At 34.2% G+C, this 24,207-nt stretch overlaps 1 protein-coding gene across 7 annotated transcripts in view; it reads left to right on the top strand.

The window, feature by feature from the left end:
* The window catches only part of LOC140450217 (phospholipid-transporting ATPase ABCA3-like), a 372,486-nt gene that overhangs the window by 296,397 nt on the left and 51,882 nt on the right, over positions 1–24,207 (top strand). For all 7 annotated transcript variants that reach the window (XM_072543710.1, XM_072543706.1, XM_072543707.1 and 4 more), the window contains exons 12-14: positions 8,321–8,478; positions 14,032–14,153; positions 14,230–14,579. In XM_072543710.1, coding sequence (XP_072399811.1) covers positions 8,321–8,478; positions 14,032–14,153; positions 14,230–14,579 — 630 coding nt within the window. The remainder of the gene's footprint in view (positions 1–8,320; positions 8,479–14,031; positions 14,154–14,229; positions 14,580–24,207) is intronic.

Here is a 24,207-nt window from a genome sequence, read left to right as displayed (position 1 = left end):
TTATGCGTTTCAAATGCCTGTGATTGTTCGCCCTGTATTTCGACTTTGCAAACAACTTTACGCATTGTAGACTTAACCAATCTTATCAGTTTATCGGGGATGTGGAATTCATCGATGGCTTCATACAATTTATTTCTTAGGACCTAATTCATAAATATGTGTTTGAATTATCGGATAATAAGGTCGTACGTCGATCTACCACAATTCTGCTCGCTCAAGAAATATTAACCGTTTTGAAGTAGGATAGTTACGTTTAAAACTTAGCTTGCTAATTTTTTTAGTAGACGCAGATCACTACAATTTTTTCAAAAGTATAAAACATATAAATTTGGTTGAATCTTCCATCGTTAGTATAATTATATTTCAATATCGATCCTATGGATATCCTCTTCGCCTGATGAATCCTTAAATGGATCATTGCTAAATGATGTAAATGTGGTGTTTGTGGAAACAACGTTTCGTTAGTAACCAGACAGACGTTCTCTTGGGCTGTTCTGATCCTGTCAATCGTTGTTTGTAGATAAGGATTCCAAAAAAAAAGGAACTAGTTAGGCGCGGTAATGAAGCACTAAAATAGCACTAAACTCACCAATGTATCGCTTTGCAACTCTTTTTACCCGATTTAGGAAAGTGATTCAGAAAAGTAGAATAGCTTTTATTGCTAAAGTTTTGTTATTTTTATTCGAAATCACTCGAAAATCGTTACTCGGAGGGTTTTAGAGGTCGCAGAATACGAATATTATGACGGCGATGATCCTCGAACTACCTGATGCCCAGGGTGTATGTCCCCTGGAGTATGTTCATTTCATTCGACAGTCATGACATATGGGTTTTTGATGACGCTAAAAACGAATATGACAACGATGATGGTACTCGAGCTACCTGGTACACAGGGTGGACCTCGTCTTCATAAGTTTAATGTTATTTTCATTCAAAATCTGCCGAAAGTTATTACTTTGGAGTTTTCTAGGGGGATAAAAACGAATATGATAATGACGATGGTCCTCAAGCTACCTGCCTAAGAGGTTCTTATATCTTGGAGTTTTATGTTATTTTTATTCGAAATCAATCAAATGTGTTTTGACATTACTCGTGTTTCTGAACACGAATATTTCGTTGATAAATGAACTCAAAATATTTCATGAAACTTTATATAAACCTTCAAAAAATTATCTAAAGCATAAGAATATGTAGAAGTATGAAGAAAATCAATTATCTGGTACAGGAGATGATAAGGAAGAAACAAATTTGAAGGATACGATTATTTTTTAATCCTCTTCTTTCATACTGAGACGGTTGCGTTTCGATTTAATGTGACTCTCTTGCCACTCCCTAACACGTGTTTCTTGGTTTACATGTCATCAGAGAGAGTTTGTAAGAAGACTGCACCGACTACTCTGGCAATTATAGGAAAAATAATTACCAGAGTTTGTTACTAGAGACCTCTAGTGAGGAAAGAGGAAGTTAAATGTGTCGATGACAATTGACGTAAACTGTATACCCAAGCTTAATCAACCCATTCAGAGCGATGCTGGGAATAATTCCACTATGCATCAACAATTTACCCATATAAATTACCATCATTCTTGTACTCATTGCGTCGAGTCGATACGAAACGCAACCGAAGACGGTTGCGTTTCGATTTAATTTGACTCTCTTACCACTCTCCACCGCACTGGTCCACCGAGTCCTGGAAACCATCAGGGTCTTCTAACTCTAATGTCCCAAATTGATCGCTTTCCTCCTGTAGTGATCCTTTGCCAAGTTAACATGCTGCTTTTCTAACTTAGCTGCACCGTACTGAAGACGACCAATAATCAGAAATACGTATATACGGTTGCCTTCCATCGATATACCTTTTTGGGTTTTCTGTTTTGCGAGACATACCATTACATTTTTATATATATATATATATATATATATATATATATATATATATATATATATATATATATATATATATATATATATATATATATATATATATATATATATATATATTGATATGATTGGTGTTTATAGAAAATAATTTATGCGTTACACTACTAGATAATATTAGATATTAAAAGTATTTGGTTATTTTAATAAGTTATATACTAGAGAATTTTATAAAAATATATTTATGTGAGGGCATTTTTAAGAAATTAGCATATAATAATTGTAAAAAGTTGTATTTTAATGTTTTAAATATATTTAAGTGAGCCATGTGATTAGTCAACCAGATATACATACTCTCGAAGTGACAGTTTAAGTAATGATTACGAATATAAAGTGGGGTTATAATAATAGGTTGTTTAAAATGTGTATTTTATTAAATTAGAATGTTAAGTTACTGATTTAAGTGTATATTCTGATCTGAAAAGCCTAAATGTCAACAAAATTATCAATAGAAAATTAAAGAATTCTCCAGAATAGAGAATTTGACCTTTGTTTACGGTGGAACATTCTCGAAATAATGGTTATGTCTGTGGATCGAACATATACTTTTTTCGAGAACATCCATATAGAAGAAATAGAACAAATCGAACATGATTTCTTACCAGATGGTTCTGGAACATGAAAAAAGGATATAAATACCCGGTGATTTGGATTCAAGAGGTCCATTCAGTTAGTCAATCAGTTATGAGTTACAGTTACTATGATGGCCAGTTTTTTAGTATGAAAGTTAGTTAGAGAATCAATCAGTTATAATTGTTCAATATAGTGAGTTAAATCAAGATTAAGAAATAGTATAAAGAAAATATTATTGAAGATTAAAAATTATGTTATGTATAAATGATGATAATGGAAGAAGTATTAATTGAATATTAAAATTAAATAATATTTTTGGTGATTGGATACTGGTATACTGAAAAGAAGAATAAATATAAATGCTGTTTGCTGGTTTGCTTGGTGATTTATAAATGCTTAAGAAGAAATATATTTTAAATTGGTGGAAGCTGATAATTGGAAAAAGTAATTTCACAAAAACAAGGATAACCGAAGCAGGAAGACATTGAGTAGTGATTAGAATCTATATAGTGGAAAACAGTTCATTTAGGCATTCAGTGACAGAAAGGTACAAAAATTTGTTTATATAATTTAGTTAGTGTCATAACAATTTCAATTTTGTAGATAGTTTGTTTAAATTTTACATTGTCTATAGAATTTAATTAGTTTCATAAGAATTTCAATTTAAAGATAGTTTATTTTAAATTTACATTGGCTAGGTTAGATATATATGTGTTTCATAATAGATATAATAAAGATAATTTAAAAAAAGTACTTACAAACTAATTCTTTGAGAACCGCGATAAAAACCCTATATTATTAAAAAAAACACTCATTGCTCATCATTCACAAACAATACATCATAACAATACATATATATATATATATATATATATATATATATATATATATATATATATATATATATATATATATATATATATATAATAGTCAGTGTGTCCGTAAAGTTCCATCTGAGTTCGCGATTTGTCTCCATACCCAATCATCATGAGTATTTCAATTCTTTGCTTTACACTCAAATTCATTTCTACTTAAAATTAATTCTAAGCAATAATACAGAATATTCACGAATTAATATAATTATTGTACTACTTAATTGTTATTTAACGTTACTAAAAATAATTAGTTTACCAAAAACTAGAAGTAGGCTACTTTTTTGCAATTGATAATAAATAATTTATTTTCTAAGCGCGTATCTTTCAAATTATATCTTTTGTATACTTTTGAGCAACGTATTATATTTTTTTGAAATCAGATCATTTTTATCGATCTAAAAATGTCCTGTTACATTTAAAAAATGTGCTGATGACGTCATCACTAATGTGTATCACCTTGTATAACGAAATTTTATTGTAAAATGTAGAACATTAAATTTAAAAATCGACGTGTTTTCGATTTTTCAAAAAAGGCTTTTCATTTAGGAAATATCGAATTTATTCCATACTTACGGACACACTGTATATACATCCATGAGTTGTTTTGCTTCGTTTATTACTACTGCTAGTATTGTTGCTTTCTAAAACGTCGTGCATAACTGAATTCAAATTGTGGCAGGCACATCTCGTGTAAGGCAGAAATACTAGACCTATATTTAAGCCATTATCTGTAACAATTATACCTCTTCTCATCGAAAAAATGATCCAATAGAGTCTAAAACTCTTACTATACTAAAGTTATAATAGTTTCAAAAATATTTACATACACTACACTTACATATTTACAAAACTTTATCATTTCTAAATAGAGTACAAAAAGAACAGAGGCAAAAATATTTTAGAAAATTATTTTCAACATTGAGGTGTGTCTAAAAGCTGGTTTTATACCGTTATCAACTGAATTTAAAAATATTTACATAAATTACGTATACATAGAAAGTTTACCATTTATAGATACAATTCAAAAAGTACTTACATTAAAAAAATACATGGACAAGTTAGTTTCACTATCACTGTTGTTATCTAGATCTATAATAATTGTTTCTATGAACAACCTATCTGTATTTATATAAGATCTTTCCATCTTTAGAACATGGCCATTACTATTTTTTCAGCTGTCATTGGCTATAGTAAGTAGAAGAAAAATAAAAAACGCTGATATGTTTAGGAAACTAGACTGGAGTGATGTAAACATTATTAGAAGAAAAATCCCCACGTTAAAAACCATCATGCATATGTTGGTTTGAGAACAGAACAGGCAGAAAGTTGACACATGAATCAAGTGCTGAAGTGAGACGTGTCTTCTAAAAAACGGCTTTACAATAAAAACGATCGATAAACGCCAACTGATTATGGAATCTGCTTGTCTACAAATATGGAGGACGGAATTTTTAATTCAAATTCATGAATACAGGGTTTCCAAAATGTGGTTGGGCAGATTCTTCTTGTCGCTGTACAACAAAAGCTTCATTAAATAAACGAAGATGTATTACAATAATCTATGCAGGAAAGAAATGGTTTTAAACCTAATGCTTTAGCCTTTTCATGCAAAAACATTAAGGACTCATGTGTCGACTCTCATGATGACACTACGTCAGAATTATTTGAGAACTGGTTTTCAACGAAGTTATTGCCAAATTTAGCACCTTATTCTTATTCCTATGCCGTCCCCATTAACGGAGGTTGGCGACCACATTTTTAAAAGCTTCTCTGCCTTTTGCAACGTGGAATAATTCGTCTACAGCTACAAATTTAGCACCAAACAGTGTAATTGTGATGGACAATGCCAGCTACCACAGTCGCAGGCCGAATAAAGGTACATGTTCTAATACCACCAAACTTAGAATCCAGGAATATAAATGCTGAAAAATGATATATCTTATGAAGATAGTTATTCTAAAAAACTTATTTTAATTACTTGAAAATTTGTGAAGAATTACAAATGGGTAAAGAAATTGAACCAAAAGTGGAAGAAGGTTCACTCGTATGGTATACGGATGGATCTAAGATAGATGAAAGGGTAGGAGTGGCAGTTACTGGGCCCAATTTCAGGCTATCTAAATCTCTTGGAAACGTCCCAACTATCTTCCAGGCAAAAATACATGCTATAGACATAAGTGCCCAAGAATGTCTCAACCGAGGCACCCGTAGGGCAAAAGTCTTTATATAACAATATAACACTGAAAACTTTGTTTTCAAAACTTCCACAAAATTTATTTTAAATTCTTATCACTACAGCGGTTTCGGCTGATTGCCATTCTCAAGTGATCTGTTTTTGGCATGGGTTTACACTTTATAATCTCCAATGAAATAGGTTAAGGAGGGGAGAACTGTTTGTCTCAAGCTGGCCATTCAGAATTATATCTGTGTTTTTTAATTTGTTGATTTCCAATTTTGAGACAGAATTAAATATCATTAAGCAAATAGCAGTAAACAATGGATACAACGAACAAACAATTAATAAAATGTTAAATCAAAAACTACACAACAAAGCCCTGAACTTAGTATTTCCACCACCAGAGAAAAAACCCAGTACCTTCTGCTCGATTACATATACAGGCAAAATATCAACAAAAATAGCCAAACACATAAAAAAGAAAGGAATAATACCAGCTTTCAGAACAAATAATAACCTAGGCAAATATATTAAAAACAACATAAAAAACACTTCCACAGTGGTGTGTACTAACTTAAATGTGGCGAGTGCCCAAAAACTTACATTGGTCAAACTGGTAGAAATTTTAATAAACGAATAGCAGAACATAAAAGGGCTTTCAATAATAGAAAAACAGATTCTACATACGCACTTCACCTTCTAGATTATAATCATTCTTTTAATGAGGAATTTAAAATTCTTCACATTCAAAATAAAGGCCTGAAGCTATCTTTGTTAGAATCTTTAGAAATCAACAAATTAAAAAACACAGCTATAATTTTGAATGACCAGCTTGAGACAAACAGTTCTCCCCTCCTTAACCTATTTCATTAGAGACTATAAAGTGTAAACACATGCCAAAAACAGATAACTTGAGAACTGCAATTAGCCGAAACAGCTGTAGTGATAAGAATTTAAAATAGATTTTGTGGAAGTTTTGAAAACAAAGTTTTCAGTGTTTTATTGTTACATAAAATGAATTTCCATCAAGTAACGGTCGAATCAATTATTCAAAAGTCTTAATTTTATCAGACAGCCAAGCCGCCTTAAAGGCTCTAAAGTCATTTACATGTGAGTCAAAGTTGGTTTGGGACTATAAACAATCTCTCAAGAAGCTGGCGGAACGCAACAATGTAACTGTGATGTGGGTGCCAGGTCACAAGGGAATTTCAGGAAATGAGGAAGCGGACAGCCTCGCAAAAGAAGGAGCTAATACCCCATTCCAGGGTCCGGAACCCTTCTGTGGACTATCGAAAAGCCACATCAGAGAGGAACTCCGTACCTGGGAACTCAATCAACTAAGATCATATTGGTCTAACACACCAGGACAAAGGCAAGCAAAAAGGCTCATAAAAGTGTCTCCTACTGCAACAAACCGCCTTCTCGAAATAAGTAAAAAAGATATCAAAATGGTCACTGGCCTTCTCACTGGTCACTGCCCTCTGAGATATCATCTCAAGAAGATGGGCAAATCAGATAGTGAGAACTGTCGTTTCTGTCACAATGAAAAAGAAACGGCAGAACATATACTATGCAACTGCTTAGCACTGTTCTGTAAACGACTAAAATTCCTAGGAGAGGTCAGTCTGGCGTCCTTTGACGTAGGAAACAAGTCACCTAGGAAGCTAATTAACTTCATCAGAAGTATTGGCATTCTAGAGTTTAACTAGATTAAGATATGCACAAAAGATCTCTATAGGTTGAAGTGCGATGAGGCCGCATGGCCTTAACGACCTCACATAATCTAATCTAATCTACTTGAAAATTTAAAATCAATTTTTATCAAAAAACAATATTATTGCGACAGTTTGGCAGAAGAAATGGGCCATACAGTATTAAGTCTTCCTCCTTACTATTGCATGTTCAATTATATTGAACACATATGGCATGAGCTAAAGCCTAAACCTAAAGCTTACCCTAAATTCATCTGGAGTTCTTCTAATTGAATTAGAAATGGAGAAAATTACCAACGACAGCTGGTAAAATAAAGATAGGTTGCTCAAAGAAACAATTATTATAGACGTAAATAACGACAGTGATAGTGAAACTGACTTGTCCATGTTATTTTTTTTAAATGTAAGTACTTTTTAAATTGTATTTATAAATGGTAAACTTTCTTTATGAAATATTTTTAAACTCCTTTGAGTATGGTATAAAACCAGCTTTTTGACACACCTCAATTTTGAAAATAATTTTCTAAAATATTTTTGCCTCTGTACTTTTTGTACTCTATTTAGAAATAATAGGTTTTGTAAATATTATTATGTGAATATAGTGTATGTAAATATTTTTGCAGCTATTATAACTTTAGTAGACAATGATAAAGACCGGCTTTTAAACACACCTAACAATCGAATAAGTAATGTAAATCGAAAATAAAAGTGCGATCCCCGCTGCCTTGCGGTAGACACTTATCGATAATAAATATTAATGACTCTCTTAGATCTCTGGTAGGACTATACTTGTATATACCCCCTTGCAACAAGACATTGGTTAGTTAAAGCATTATAAGGATTATTAATAATTTTGTTATTTGCATCACTAGGGCCTTATTTATTGTGAAATTTCTATACCATTAAATCAAATAGAATATGTTTAATAATTTACTATTTGTACTTTTAGTTCTAGACTTAATGCTCAGTCTTTACGTTTTTTTATTGGTATAATAGGCGCTTATAATTTATGTAGGTATATATACATATTTATATCTATTTTTCAGATAAATAGTAATGTAGGTTCGGAATTGACGTACCTTCTGGTAGATAATTATGTACACGTATTTGAACCTATGCTTAGAAAACTTGAAACTGAATCAGAGAGATTAGGAATTAGAAGCTATGGTATTTCTCTGACGACACTAGAAGAAGTATTTATGAAGTAAGAATATTTTAATTAATAAATTATTATAAAATTTAGTAAATATAGAAATAAGTTTCAAAGTTCAGAAAATTTAAGAAATCTAATAGACAGGCATATTAAAGCTTATAATATGACTATAAACTACAATACATCAATTCACTCACTTCACTCAATAAGTTCCGGCCCAATAAGTCGCTGTGGACTAGATTTCAAGGATATGGTATATGCAGCATCTAGAAGTAATTTAAAGTGCAATTCATATACATTTGACATTGTTGTAATCGAATAGGTACCACGATGGTGTCGAATGGGATTATCTTTGTAAAATAATCCTTTTTAGTTTAGGATTGTCTTTTAAATTTATCCCGTCAATCGTAAAAATAGTGCTTGTACTATTGATGGTTCTTCTGTCTCAAGGTAAAAGTTTAGCATCCCAAAATACGAAAGCATTGCCACTGAACGTTTGCATCTTTGATCGTATTATTATATGTATTGTCGAATGGTCGGTTTATCCTCCATGGTATCTCGGATATCTGAATAGCTAGCTAGTTACTAGCCGCCGCTCGAGATGAGGAACGAAGACACTTCGGTTCTATCTTCTTAATATTTTAGAAATTGATATAGTCCGGATTGTCACTAACTGGAGGTTTATCGGGGACTCTGATGTCAAGGGCTACTGGCAATATAGAGTACTTAAATTTCTTACATTTAAATTAATATCTTAGATAATAAAGGTTCAGGAGGACTCTATGCTCAGAAGGCACCATGATTGTTAAACAAAGATATTGGTTTCTAGGATACTATTTTCCTCAATGCGCAGGAATGCCAGCAAAGCCTTGAAACTTTGACTGTTTCACGAATTGCGAAATAGTTCTAAGTCCTTTCTAGAGTTTTTTTCGACAATAACGATTCAACAGCAAAGTGCTCTTCGGCTCGTTACCCTTCGTGAAATAATTCTAGATCTCTTCAGATTTTTGTTTATTTTGGACAAATGGTTTAACAGCAAAGGGCTACTTCAGCTCGTTCACATTTCGAGAAATAATTCCAATTCTTTTGAGACTTTTATTTATTTTAAACAAAGATAACTGAACAGCGTGGTGTTCACTTCGAGCTTTTTGTTATTTGCGAAATAATTTTAAGTCTGCCCAGACCCTCTTTATTCCAGCAAACATTCTAACAGCAAAGTGCCGTAATTCCTTCACTTGATATTTGCGAAATAATTTTAAAGTGGTGAGACTATATTTAGTTACAGCAAATTTCTAGGTATCCAGAACTTTCGTTGACGAAGTTTAGAAGTGCGATGATTAGAATAGGTGAGAAAATAAAACGCAGAGTTTCGTTGAAATGGGCTGATCAGCCAAAATAGGTCTTGGTTGTTGAGATTAAGAACAAGTTTCTCCTCTGGTCGAAGGATCCACGGTTTTTATACAAATCAAAGATAATAATCTTTGTTGTGACTGGATAGAGTGACAATCTTCGCTTTGATTGGTCCACTTTGGCGACAGTATCTTCCTGGCTAATATATTTGCTCAGCTCTCTGTTGATAATTAAGTGGTGAATCCATGGTTCGTCATAAATACCTGATGAAAAAATATGTTTTTTTCATCTCTTGCATAATCTCAAATCTGTCGCTTACAACATTGTTGCGGCCCACCATTCAATTATCAGTAGGACTATTGTATTAAAGTGGGACAAAAAGACAATTAGTAAAATATTTTAAGTTGAATTTTCATATTTATACTTTGGAAGATATTTCTAAATCAGGGCATATTAAATATATCTTTTTACGAAACAGCAGCACAGTATACAGTTGAAAGAGACCACTTACGAGACGAGGGGGTTCGTTATACAACATGTAAACTGTTTACATTATTTTTCCGTCGACCGTCCATTTATGATCAATTTTAACACCCTCAAAATCATTGATTAATGACCCCTATAAATAAATGATTTTCTATTAATGAACGATTTCATTATAGGCAACACAACATACATTGCTTGCATAAATTAAACGCACTGTGAGTGTCAGTGACCTGTGGTGTAGGCAACCAAACATATACCTATTTATATTCCCACTAAAAAATTAATTTAAAATTAAGTAGCCGCTGTTAGTACTATCTGTCATTGTATGTCATTATTTACTTTATTGTTTAAAATTCTATATATTTGAAAAATCAAAGGGTGGATATTGACGAAGAGTTTAATTTAACTCCACCAGAATTTAATTTCTTCTATCACAGAATTTACAGAGGTCCAAGAAGACTTAAATATAAATTTGTCAAAATGCTATACAGCAGATAATCATTTATCAATATCTTCCTTTAATGGAGATTGGGTAACCAATGGAAAGTAGGGTCAGGGCTGACGAGGAAGGGAGAAATGGTCCACCGAAAAGGGGGTTGGGCGATAGGCCAGTAACCTATTCTTGTAAAAAAGTACTACTACGAAACCTTCAGATAGGCCTCGGAATGGACGGATATCAAGACGACGACTCTGGCAACGGAATATGGAATTTACGCTGGGAACATGGAATGTCAGAACTCTAAATAGACCAGGAGCACAGAGGATCCTTCTACACGAACTGAAAAGATATAAAATAGGAATGACTGCAGTACAAGAAACTAAATGGTTGGGAAAAGGTATCCGGGACACTAAAACACACACTATACTGTATAGCGGTAAAGATGAAGGAAATAAAGAATTTGGAGTAGCCTTTATCGTAGATAATAAAATGAAGCACCTGATAACAGACTTTCAAGCCATCAATGAAAGAATCTGCAAGCTTAGGATAAAAACGCATTTCTTTAACATAAACCTTATAAATGTACACTGTTCCACAAATGAACAGGAAGAAGACACTAAGGTAGCCTTTTATCAAGATCTAGAACGAATCTATGACTCAATACCAAGAAACGACATGAAAATGGTGATAGACGACACAAACGCCAAGATCGGAAAAGAAGAAGAGTACACAGGGGTAATAGGGAAACATAGTTTGCATAAAGACACAAATGAGAATGGTCAGTTTCTAATAGATTTCGCAGCTGGAAAGAATATGATTATCAGTTCGACATGCTTCCCATATCGGGACATACATAAGGGCACCTGGATATTACCTGACGGAAATACGATCAATCAAATAGACCATATACTGGCTGAAAAAAGAATGGCGACGAGTATATTAGATGTAAAAAGCAGATGTGGTGCAAGCTGTGACTCAGACCATCTGCTAGTACAGGCACGGTTTAGATGCAAAATCAGTCGACAGGTAAAGGAAAAATATACAAAACAAGAAAAACTAAACTTAGATAACCTAAAAGTCTCTGAGGTACAAGAAAGATTTAAGAGAACAGTGGATGAAAACTTACTATAAGAAAACAGAGCAGACTCCACAATAGAAAACCAATGGAACACCATAAGCAGTATCATACTCAACACAGCGAAAGAAGTCTTAGGAACAAAGACACAACGGAGACAATTACTAAACAAAGGGACACAACCACCATTACAACAACAGAGGCAGCAGCAGGCACGACAGGAGGTACAACAACAAGAACTGGGGAAAGATGGAGAAGAAAATAAATTAACTAGACCCCCAACGCTAGAGGAGGTCCAAACGGCAATCCACATACAAAAAAGCCATAAAGCACTGGGAATAGATAAAATACCGGCAGAACTACTCAAGCAAGGAGGAAGGAATTTGACACAACAGATGTACCAGCTAATACGAGAGATATGGATAGAAGAAGAAATTCCTAAACAATGGAAGAAAAGTATAATCTGCCCTATTCATAAAAAAGGAGACAAACTGTTGTGTCAGAATTATAGAGGCATCTCTTTACTTTGTTCGGGATACAAAATACTCACAAACATCATTAATCGAAGACTACAACCTCTCACGGAAAAAATCATCGGGGAATATCAAGCAGGGTTTAGGCAAAATAGATCTACCATTGACCAACTATTTACAGTTAAACAAATACTAGCCAAAGCATGGGAATATGACATGGACGTTTACAATCTCTTTGTAGATTTTAAACAAGCCTATGATTCAATAGATAGAACAATTCTACCTAATATATTGAAAGAATTTGACATACCATCAAAATTAATACGACTAGTGCAAATAACAATGACAGAAACAGAAGCACAGGTATGTATTCAGGGACAGATCACTGATGCGTTTACGATAACGCAAGGACTGAAACAAGGCGACGGACTTGCTCCAACGCTCTTTAATCTTGTTTTTGAATATGTAATTAGACGGTTGCCGGTGAGCGGAAATAACATACTTACAAACAAGTCTACCCAATTAGCAGCATACGCAGATGATATAAACATAATGAGCAGAACAGTGAATGCAGCGGAAGAAACCTACGTTGAGTTGAAACAGAGTGCAGAAGCAGCAGGGCTAGCAATAAATACAAATAAAACAAAACTACTCATACAAACCAGATCAAGTAGACTGGTGCAACAACAGTTTGTTGACGATATAGAACATGTAAATAGATTCACATACCTAGGAATGGATCTGGTCGCAAGCAATGAAAAAGAACCGGAAATAAATAGAAGGCTTGTGCTGGCAAATATACGGCACATATTCAAATCGCGAGACGTACACCGGAAAACAAAACTCCGGGTCTATAAAACAATAATCAGGCCCATAGTAAGTTATAGTTGTGAAACATGGGTGGTGACACAGAAATCTGCCAATGCATTAGATGTGTTTGAAAGAAAAATATTACGTAGGGTACTGGGCCCAATAAGTGAAAACAACAACTGGCGAATTAGGTATAATAGAGAAATATACGAGCAATATAGCGAATCAACTCTAGCACAACATACTAAACTGCAGAGATTACGATGGGCAGGGCACGTGGTCCGCATGCATGAGAATAGAATCCCCAGAAAATTATTAAATGCAAGAATGCAGGGAAAAAGACCTGTTGGAAGACCTAAAAAGAGATGGGAATATGAAGTCGATGAGGATGCCAGGAACTGTCTGCGAACGCGTTCATGGAAAAGAACAGCGGTAAATCGAGATGATTGGAGAAGCCTGTTGAAGGAGGCCAAGGCCCGATTTGGGCTGTAGCGCCATTGGATGGATGGATAATAAAACTACCACAAAGGAAACTTTGAATAAAGTCAATGAAAGCTGAAAAAATTGTTGTTTATCGTTAAGTAAATAAATATTTATACTAAGATATCTTTATTTCTGAAAAGTACTGTCGACGGAAAAGTTTTGTAACCAACTCGTGAATTAAAATGGCGATTAACAATCTCGAAATATCTCAATTGTTAATCGCCCTTATTAATACACTCGTTGGTTAAATAACTATTAAAATCTGTAAAAATAATAAATAAATGATAAAATTATTTCATTTTATTTTAAAATATATTTAAATTTTAAAAATACAGAAAATATTAAGTATGAAGTTTCGCGTTAGTCTACAGTACCGCCAACTGTACTACTTTTTTTAAATCAAATTAATAATTTACTTTTTTTAATGTTAATTTAGCTTATTTTATATTTTTTATGTTCATATTCATATATTTTACATTTTTTATTAGAGTTGGAGCAGACCATGGTCAAGAAGAAATGTACAACCATGAAAATGGCAACGTTGTTCATAATGGGGCTGCACAAAATGGATTTACCAATGGGATAAACGGAACACACAAAACTACCAATGGTAAGTAACTAAAAAAAAGATCATATATTCCGAATTATTTGGTTTGCCAATGTTTAAAACAAAAGCTTATTTTCAGGTAGCTACACCATGGTTCCGACATATTCACATGGGCCTACTCTATTATTAAACCAGATTGTGGCTATGTTATTAAAAAAGTTCGTTTCAACTGTCCGTTCATGGATATTACTGGGAATCCAAGTAATGATGCCCACTCTGTTTCTTATAATTGCCTTTGTCGTAGCCCGCAAAAACAAAATGACTGGAAATCTTCCTAGCATGCCTCTAAGCCTAGATAAATTTGAGAACCCCGTTACTTTAGTGGAAAATGGTACGTCAGATTATTTGCCCTACTATATGAAAGTTTTAGAGGATTATGGATATCCTGCAACAATAGTAGATAATATTACTTCAACATTATTAGATATGGTAAGTAAAGTATCTAGTTGTTTATTTTTTTATTCTTTTATTGCAGATACATGTAATGAGAAAGCAGTGGAATACAATAAACCTCTAGTTCTAATATTTATCGATTTTCACAAAGCCTTTGACACAGTTGAGCTAAGCAAAATATTACAGGCGCTTAAAGAATACAGGCTAGATTATAGATATACTAAATTATTATACAAAATATACCTGCAGGCAACAACCACTGTCAGATTACATACTAACAGTAATCGCATAAAAATAGAACGGGGGGTTAGACAAGGAGACCCAATGTCACCTAAACTTTTTAATACGATGCTAGAACATGCTTTTAAGAATTTGGATTGGATGACAAAGGGAATAAAAATAGATGGAGAATATCTAAACAACTTACGTTTCGCCGATGATATACTTATAATAGCTGAAGATCTAGGTATGGCAAGAGAGATGGTACAGGAACTCGTTGTGGCTACAGAAAATATAGGTTTAAATATAATTATTTTGAAAACAAAAATCATGACCAATTTGGTACCCAACTAGAACATCAGTATTGGTGGGAAAGAAATAGAACTCGTAGATAGATATAAATACCTGGGACATAAAATTATGATTGGCAGGCATAACCAGACTCATGAAGAGAAGAATCGGCCTTAGGTGGGCAGCATTTGGAAAACTGAGAGAAACTTTTAAAAGTGAGCTGCCCACATGCCTAAAGAGAAAGGTATTTGATCAGTGCGTCCTCCCAGTCTTGAGGTACGGAGCAGAAACACTTACCTTAACAAAAGCAGCAGCTACCAAACTAAGAGTCACGCCGAGAAGAATGGAGCGGTCCATGTTAGGAATAACTCTGCGAGACAGGATAACCAACGAAAACATCAGGAGAAGAACCGGAGTGACTGACATCATCGAGAAGATAGCCAGACTAAAATAGAGATGAGCAGGACACATAGCCAGAATGACAGATGGGCGATGGATAAAGAGGTTATTGGAATGGAGGCCAAGGAAAGACAAGAGAAGCGTCGGTCGACCACCTACAAGATGGACTGACGATTTAAGAAGACTCAATAAAAACTGGATAAGAGCGGCGCAAGTTAGACGGGGTTGGAAACATGAGGAAGAGGCCTATGTTCAGCAGTGGACTCTTGAGGCTGGATGATAATGATGACATGTAATTTTATTAACTAATATTATTTGAAACGTTGATAAGACATAAGTAGTACGAGATATAAACACAAATCATCATCATCATTCAATCTTCGCTTATTCACTGCTGGATATATATCTTCCTCATAATTTTCCATCTATTTCGATCTTGTGCCTCTTGCATCCAATTCCTATGACAACGATTTAGATCGCCAGTCCAACGTGTTGGTGGACGTCCTCTGCTTCGGTAGGCATCATCTCTTGGTCTCCATTCCAGTATCCGCTTTGTCCATCTATTATCTGTCATTCGAGCCACGTGACCTGCCCAGTTCCATTTCAGTGTTGGTACTCTCTCTATTGCATCAGCCACTCCTGTTCTGGGATCTGTTTGGGATCTTGTCTCGTAGTGAAACACCCAACGTAGCACGCTCTATCGCCCTTTGACACACACGGATCTTTTGAACTGTTCTCCTTGTCATGGTTAACGTTTCCGCACCGTAAGTTAACACTGACAAAACACACTGATTAAACGTTTTTCTTTTAAGGCATATTGGTATATCAGACGATTTGAAAATAGTTGCCGAAGGCTGCCCAAGTCAGTCTTATACGACTTATACATATATATATATATATATATATATATATATATATATATATATATATATATATATATATAAACACAGACATACATAAAATAACATGAATGAGACCAGAAAGTCTGGAAGAAAATCAAATAGACTATGTACTGATCAAAAAGGCACACAAACAATCGATAAATGACCACAGAGATAATATCACAGAGAGGCCAACATCGATTCTGACCATATGTTAATGATTACAAAATGTTAAATAAAAACAACGAAAAATGAAAGGTGAAATGCGCAAAGAAGATGGGACGCGGATCTGAATGAAAGAAAAAGAATAAAAAGAAGATTTATAAAATAAGTAAATGCAGCGATGCAGTTCAAAGAACAGCAAATGGAGGAACAGTAAAAAAAATCAAGCAATGATGAGTAGTGAAAGAAAACAATAAAACAAGATTAAAATAATTAAGCACAAGTAAAGATGAGGAACGGGAAATATAAAGATCAAAGGCAAAAGACAAAGAATACATTGACACATTACCTAAAATTAGGTAACTGAAAACGGACAGCTAATATAGCTATATAAGCAGCAAAAATGGCAGAAGTATTTTTAAGAAATGTATCAAGATACGGATGATGAAGAAGAAAGAAAATCAATAATGATTACGGAACAAGATGAAGAAGAAAAAGAGTTGACCTATACAGAAGTTAAAAAAGTTGATTAGAACAGAAGTTAAAAACGGGAAAACAGCAGGAGAAGAGTGGAATATGTGCAGAATGGCTAAGAGATACTATACAGAAAGATTTATGAACTAATACAGAATATATGGTGTAAGGAAGTAATGCCCGAAGAATGGAAAAAGGAAATTATAGTGACAATCTCAAAACAAGGAGACCATAGAATATGTAAAACTACGAAGCAATTAATTTACTTAATGTAACATATACAGTAATAACTGGTATAATTAGAGATAGACTAACAATATACACAGAACAAAGCATAGTAGATTACCAGAACTGTGGCAGAAAAGGAAGATCCACGATGGACGCTATTTATACGCTAAAACAAGTGATAGAGAAAACATACGGGTACGACGGAGAAACACATATACTTTTTCTAGAGTATAAGCAGGCGTTAGACAAACTAAACAGAAGTTGTCCCCTTTCTAGAACAATAGTCACTTAGACGTTAGTAGCAAATATGGACAAAATTAACACTTCTAGAACTAAAGAAATGATAATCAGCAAAGAAAGAATTGAGAGGGTACAGTTTACCATCAACCAAAAAGTAGTATAACGTGTGCCAAAATACAGGTACCTTGGCACTACAATAAATGAGCAGTGGGACCACTCCCAAGAAATAAAAGCTCCAATAGAAAAAGCAAGGGCAGCGTTCATCCAAATGTCCAAGCTATTCAAATCACACAATTTAAATTTAGAACTGAAACTCAGACTTCTCCGATGTTATATATTCTTCATCTTATTGTATGGAGTAGAGTCTTGGACTCTACCGGAAACAACAAAGAAGAGACTGAAAGTGTTCGAAATGTGGACATATAGAAGAATCCTTAAGATATCATGAATGGACAAAATATCAAATGCCAAAATACTCCAAAAGCTTAATAAAGAGAAGGAAAGAATGTGCACGGTGAAAAGAAGAAAATGAGAATATTTCGGCCACATCACAAGAAATGAAACAAAATATAACCTGTTAAAAATGGTGAATGGTAAAAGAAGTAAAAGATAATAAATTTTTCTTTTAGAAATATGATAATCCCTAATAGTGGGCAGATATCTTCGTCGCCATGATACTATTTCCTCTTTATCTATTAGAATTGATTGCCGAGACCGTTTCATATACCAAAAATTCAACTTATGTAAAACTGTTCTTAGGGTTTCACGGCTCATTGAAGGAATCATATCGTTTTCCAGTAACTTGGCCTTAACTTTTTTGATCGTTGGAGGCTTATTTTCTAAAAAGAATGTATGCACAGTCCTCCGGATTAAATTCATTTGCGTTTCGTTTAAATCAAGAGGTTTTCGTTCACGCTGGCGAGTTTTTGGCGCACTTAAAGTTTCTGTGATTTTTACTTCACGCACAATCCGCTCCACTGTCGAGGCTGACACCCCTGTAAAAATCGAACAGCGATCTACAGCTTTGTAGGTACATCTTCTTGTAGGATATGTTTTCTTAAGTATATCATACACTTTCCACACGATTTGTTTCTCAGCTTTTGAGAGTGGTTTGTGCCGATGAGATTTTGTGGTACTTGCGCTAGCAGCTGCATCCATTTTTATTTCTATAAAGACGAAAATATACTCTCATTAATATTGTCGAATTTTATTATTTATTACATGTTTAAACTTCTGTATTAAACAATATCAGTGAAATGTCAATTAAAGTATTTTTATTATTGAGTGTTGCGTTATTATCCAGTAAACTTGAACAAAAATTGAAAGGACATAATGAACAATATTTCTTACCTTTACTCAAATATGGCGATAAAAGTTTTTAACAGTATCTGGACCCTTTTTAAAATTATTTGCCAACCTCCGTTGTATATATTTTTCGAAATTTTCTTAATTAAAAAAAATTGATAATACAATAATTAATTACTGACTTTTCGATTAAAAATCAAGTATTGTGTAATGGTTTTGTCTTATTACAATATAATAATTAATTCTTGATTTTTTTCATTAGACATCTAAGTCTTAATAGTTTTGTGTTAAATTTTAGAATGCGTTTAATGTGTTACTTGTCATTTCATGATTTCATTTAAGATAAGAAGTACCTATTGCAAATCAATAAATCTAAATTGCACAGCTAACTGTTTAATGTACTCACCTCTAAATAACAGTAGCAATCTGATTCTCGAAGCGTGAACACGTACCGTCGTTCAAAGCGCTAGAGAACTTCCTTATCGTAAAACTACCTAATTAACTAGTAATTATCTTATCAGCATCAAAAAATTGTTAAAGTGAAAAGTAACAAAAACTAAGTGATTAGTCAAAAAACCAAAAGAAATATGTTCCCTTCGGGGAACTTATTAGGATTTGATAATAATGCCCAACCAATTTATCAACAAATGAATATTATACAGGATGTCCCAACAATAAATAACCAGAGCCAGTCAAACCAAACAGCAGTAAAACCGCAAGTACCATTTTTGTATTTTAATCAAACACCATCTGCTAACCAGACAACAAATCAAATGTCATGCCTAAACCAAATATCTATTCCAACCCAAATAGCTATACCAAACCAAGTGCAATTTCCTAGTCAATCAACTGCACAAAATATTCATAATACTCAAAACCTTATTCAGTCCCAATACACAACAGTATCCACAAACCCTCAATGCTCACTCTCATCATCACAAAACATCAATAACTACACGGATAGCGATAGCGATGTAGAACTTAACGAAACAGAAAAAGAAAATAAACATCCTTGGCAAGAAGTTGGCAATAAGAGAAAAAGGGTGAAAAGACAAAAAACTTCAGAAATTCCCAACCAAATCCAAACACAAAACAGATTTGATTCCCTCTCAAAAGAAAATCTAGATGAACAAACAGACAAAATTATCAAATACACCAAACACAAATATAACCAAAAAAGATCCCTCACCGCCACCAATCTATATTTATGGAGTTACTGAATATAGTGCTATGATAGCAAACCTTTCAACTGCAACTGCGGCCGAAACCTATTACACCAAAACCATTTCAAATAATACAGTAAAAATTAACCCTACAAACTCAGACACCTACAGGAGACTCATACAGCACCTTAGAAAAGAAAACATTGTACATCACACTTACCAACCGAAACAAGAGAGGGTCTATAGAGTTGTCATTAGAAGATTACATCATTCAACACCCACAGGAGATATCTCGCATGAATTAAATAATAAGGGTTTTAAAGTTCGCAACATAATTAATGTTAGACATAGAGTTACCAAAGAACCATTGCCCTTATTCTTTGTCGATATAGAGCCAAATGAAAACAACAAAAACATATTTAACCTGCAAGTCCTACGAAACTGCATAATAACAGTAGAACCACCTAGAATAAAAAATACAATAGTACAATGCACAAGGTGTCAAAAATACGGGCACTCAAAAAGTTACTGCCTGAGGCCATTCGCCTGTGTTAAATGCGGTGGATCACATGATACAAAAACCTGCAAAAAAGCACGCGACACACCAGCAACATGTGCCTTATGTAATGGCAATCATCCAGCAAACTATAAAGGATGTGCTATATATAAAGACCTAGTAAATTCGAAAAACAAAAATATAACAAGCAGCATTCCTATACCTAGAGTTGCAAGCCTAAATAATAATAACAATAATGCTCACCACATACGCCAATCACATGTAACATATGCTCAAGTTGCTGCAACTAATACTTCTTCACAAGACAACAACAATAATTCAGACCTTTCAAATAAACTTAGAGAATTCCTCAACGAATTTAAAAATATGTTTGCACAATTGATAAACCAAAACAGCATGATACTAAGCATGCTTACAACAGTGATAAATAGAACGTCATAATGGCTAACTCACTTAGTATAGCAGAGTGGAACGCAAATGGTCTAACAAACCATGTGCAAGAAATTATACTATTTCTAAAATTAAACAAAATAGACATCCTACTTGTATCTGAGAGTCACACAACTGAGAGGTCTTTTATAAAGATTCCACACTACTCTGTCTATTACGCAAACCATCCAGATGGAACAGCCCACGCTGGTTCAGTTGTAATAATCCGTACAGCTATAAAACACTACGAACTTGCTCCATATATCACCAACAAAATTCAGAGTACTATCATAAAAGTACAAGCGCTCACCTTCCCATTAACAATAGCTTCTACCTACAGCCCACCACGCCATACCATCAACCTGGAGGAATACAGAGAGTTTTTTGAACAACTTGGCTCACATTTCCTAGTGGCAGGGGACTGGAATGCAAAACATACAACCTGGAGCAAGACTGATATCTCCAAAAGGCAAAAATCTATTAAAGATCATACAAGATAATAACCTGAAATACCTAACAACTGGTACCCCCACATACTGGCCTACTGATAACAACAAAATTCCTGATCTGCTAGACTTTGCTATAACTAAGAGAATACCTGAAATACACAGCGACATTACCCCCAGTTTTGATCTACATTCGGACCACAGTCCCATCTTGATTACTTTAAGTACCAATATAATTTGGAAAACTCTTGCACCAAGGCTATGTTCCAGTAACACGAATTGGGTTCAATTCAAAGAAGAAATCAATGAAAAAATATCTCTTGACATTCGACTCAAACACAAAAACGATATTGAAGAAGCTGTAAAATATCTAACGGAACAAATACAACAAGCCGCTTGGAAAGCTACTCCTGAAAAGGAAAAAACCATTGATGAAAGGTATAGTATACCCCTCCACACTAGAACACTAGTAGAAGAAAGAAGAAAAGCCCGTCGCAAATGGCAAAGAACAAGAAACGCGATAGATAAAACAAATCTAAACAGGCTCACACACAGACTTCATTCCGCTATTCAAACAGCCAAAAACGAATCTTTTGAAAGATATGTCACAAACCTTTCTCTTGACGACAACTCTCTTTGGAAAGCCACAAAGAAATTCAAAAGGCCGGTAGTAATGAAATCACCAATTCGGAAAAATGATGGAACCTGGGCTCGTTCAGATATAGAAAAATCCAATAGATTTGCAGAACATCTATCAACCGTCTTCTCCACCCCACAGGCCAACGATATTAACGACGGGAAAATTAGAGACTTCCTTAATGCACCCTGTCAGCTATCATTACCACTAAAATACTTCTCACCAAACGAAGTCCGTAACGAAATCAACCTGCTTAACCCTCATGAAGCTCCAGGATTTGACTTTATAACTGGCGAAATCTTAAAAAAACTCCCAAGAAAAGGTGTCGTCTTAATAACCATTATTTTTAATAGCCTCCTGAGACTCTGCTATTTTCCAGTGCAATGGAAGTATGCACAAATTATAATGATACCTAAACCTGGTAAACCTCTAACTGAAGCCAGTTCGTACAGACCAATAAGTCTCCTTCCGACTTTATCAAAAGTCTTCGAAAGGTTAATCCTTAACAGAATAGAAACAATAATACCTATAGAAATCCTTATCCCAGATCATCAGTTTGGTTTTCGGTCAAATCACTCAACCATACAACAGTGCCACAGATTAGTCAACAAAATAAAAGAGAGCCTAGAAGGGAAACAAATCTGTCTATCAGCATTCCTTGATATACAGCAAGCATTTGATAGAGTGTGGCACGAGGGTCTTCTCTTTAAAATAAAAGCTCAGCTAACCGACCAAATCTACCTCCTCCTTAAATCATACTTGTCCGACAGATACTTCCAAGTTAAATTCGAAGGTGCTCTATCCAACTACCACCAAATAAAATCCGGAGTACCTCAAGGCAGTGTGCTTGGCCCATTCCTTTATCAAATCTTCACTGCTGATATTCCTCCTAGCGAAAATACACTAATGGCAACATTTGCGGATGACACTGGTATACTAGCATCAGACATCAACGAAATATTAGCATTTAACAAATTGCAAAATCATCTCAATGAACTAGAAGACTGGCTTAAATGCTGGAAAATAAATGTCAACACAAACAAGTCTTGTCAAGTAAATTTCACAAATCGAAGAATTAGATGTCCACAACTACACCTAAATAATTCACCTATACCTATAAAAACAGAAGTAAAGTACCTGAGCCTTCATCTAGACGAAAAACTTACTTGGAAATCACATATTGCAGCCAAACGACGACACCTCGGCCTAAAAGTTAAAAATATGAGCTGGCTAATCAACAGAAGATCGCAACTTTCATTAGAAAACAAACTGACCATCTATAAAACAATACTCAAACCAGTGTGGACATACGGAATTGAGCTGTGGGGCTGTAGCAAACCATCCAACACCAAAATACTACAGACATTCCAGTCAAAAACTATTCGTATGTTAGCTAAAGCCCCATGGTATGTGTCAAACCAAACCCTTCATGCAGACCTCGACATCCCCTTCATCAATGATGTGATTGCCGACCACTCCAGAAGATACATGAATCGCAGCGCAGACCATCCAAACCATCTCATAGACGAATTATTCAACCCCCCACTGGTTGACAGACGTCTAAAAAGACTTTGGCCAGCTGCTAGGTAAATTCCAGAGAGTCGTTAATGGACGACACCTGCCACAAGCCAAGAACATAAATCATATTTACTTATTACTGTATTGAAGTAGATTGTAAATTAGCAATAAATAAATAAATAAAAAAAAAACCTCTAAATAACGAAATATATTTAAATATATTTAACAATATTAATAGAATTCTATATCTACGAGTTTTCAGTAGAAACCTTCCACTATTCACTATAATATCGTATTAAAAATCACACACGCTCACTGTGCACTACAGTACGCTACTGACACTCGCTAGATTTGCCAATTTGCAATCCCTGCAAATGTATGCGTCACCGTCTTCAATATCTTGTCTGAGTTTAGGATTGGGCGTATGATTGTTTTGTAAAGTTTTGTATGGCTTATATATATATATATATATATATATATATATATATATATATATATATATATATATATATATATATACCTCGCTTTTTATATACCTCGCTATAATTGTGGATTGAAGGAGGATATTGAGCCCAAAATAGGAGGAGGTTGGCCGTGCAAATTCTGCGGTTTATCTCTGCGGAAGTATTATTTTCAGTGTTAAGGAGCGCTCCCAGGTATACAAATTCGTTTACTGCTTCGATGATGTCATTTTCTATAACAAGTGGTCGTACGATTTGTGGTTGCGTGCTTATTTTCATATGTTTCGTTTTGTT

The sequence above is a fragment of the Diabrotica undecimpunctata genome, chromosome 9, assembly GCF_040954645.1.
Source record: "Diabrotica undecimpunctata isolate CICGRU chromosome 9, icDiaUnde3, whole genome shotgun sequence".
In the NCBI taxonomy this organism is placed as follows: Eukaryota; Metazoa; Arthropoda; class Insecta; order Coleoptera; family Chrysomelidae; genus Diabrotica; species Diabrotica undecimpunctata.
The sequence above is the reverse complement of the archived record's forward strand: the minus strand, read 5'-3'. Positions and strand labels throughout refer to the sequence as shown.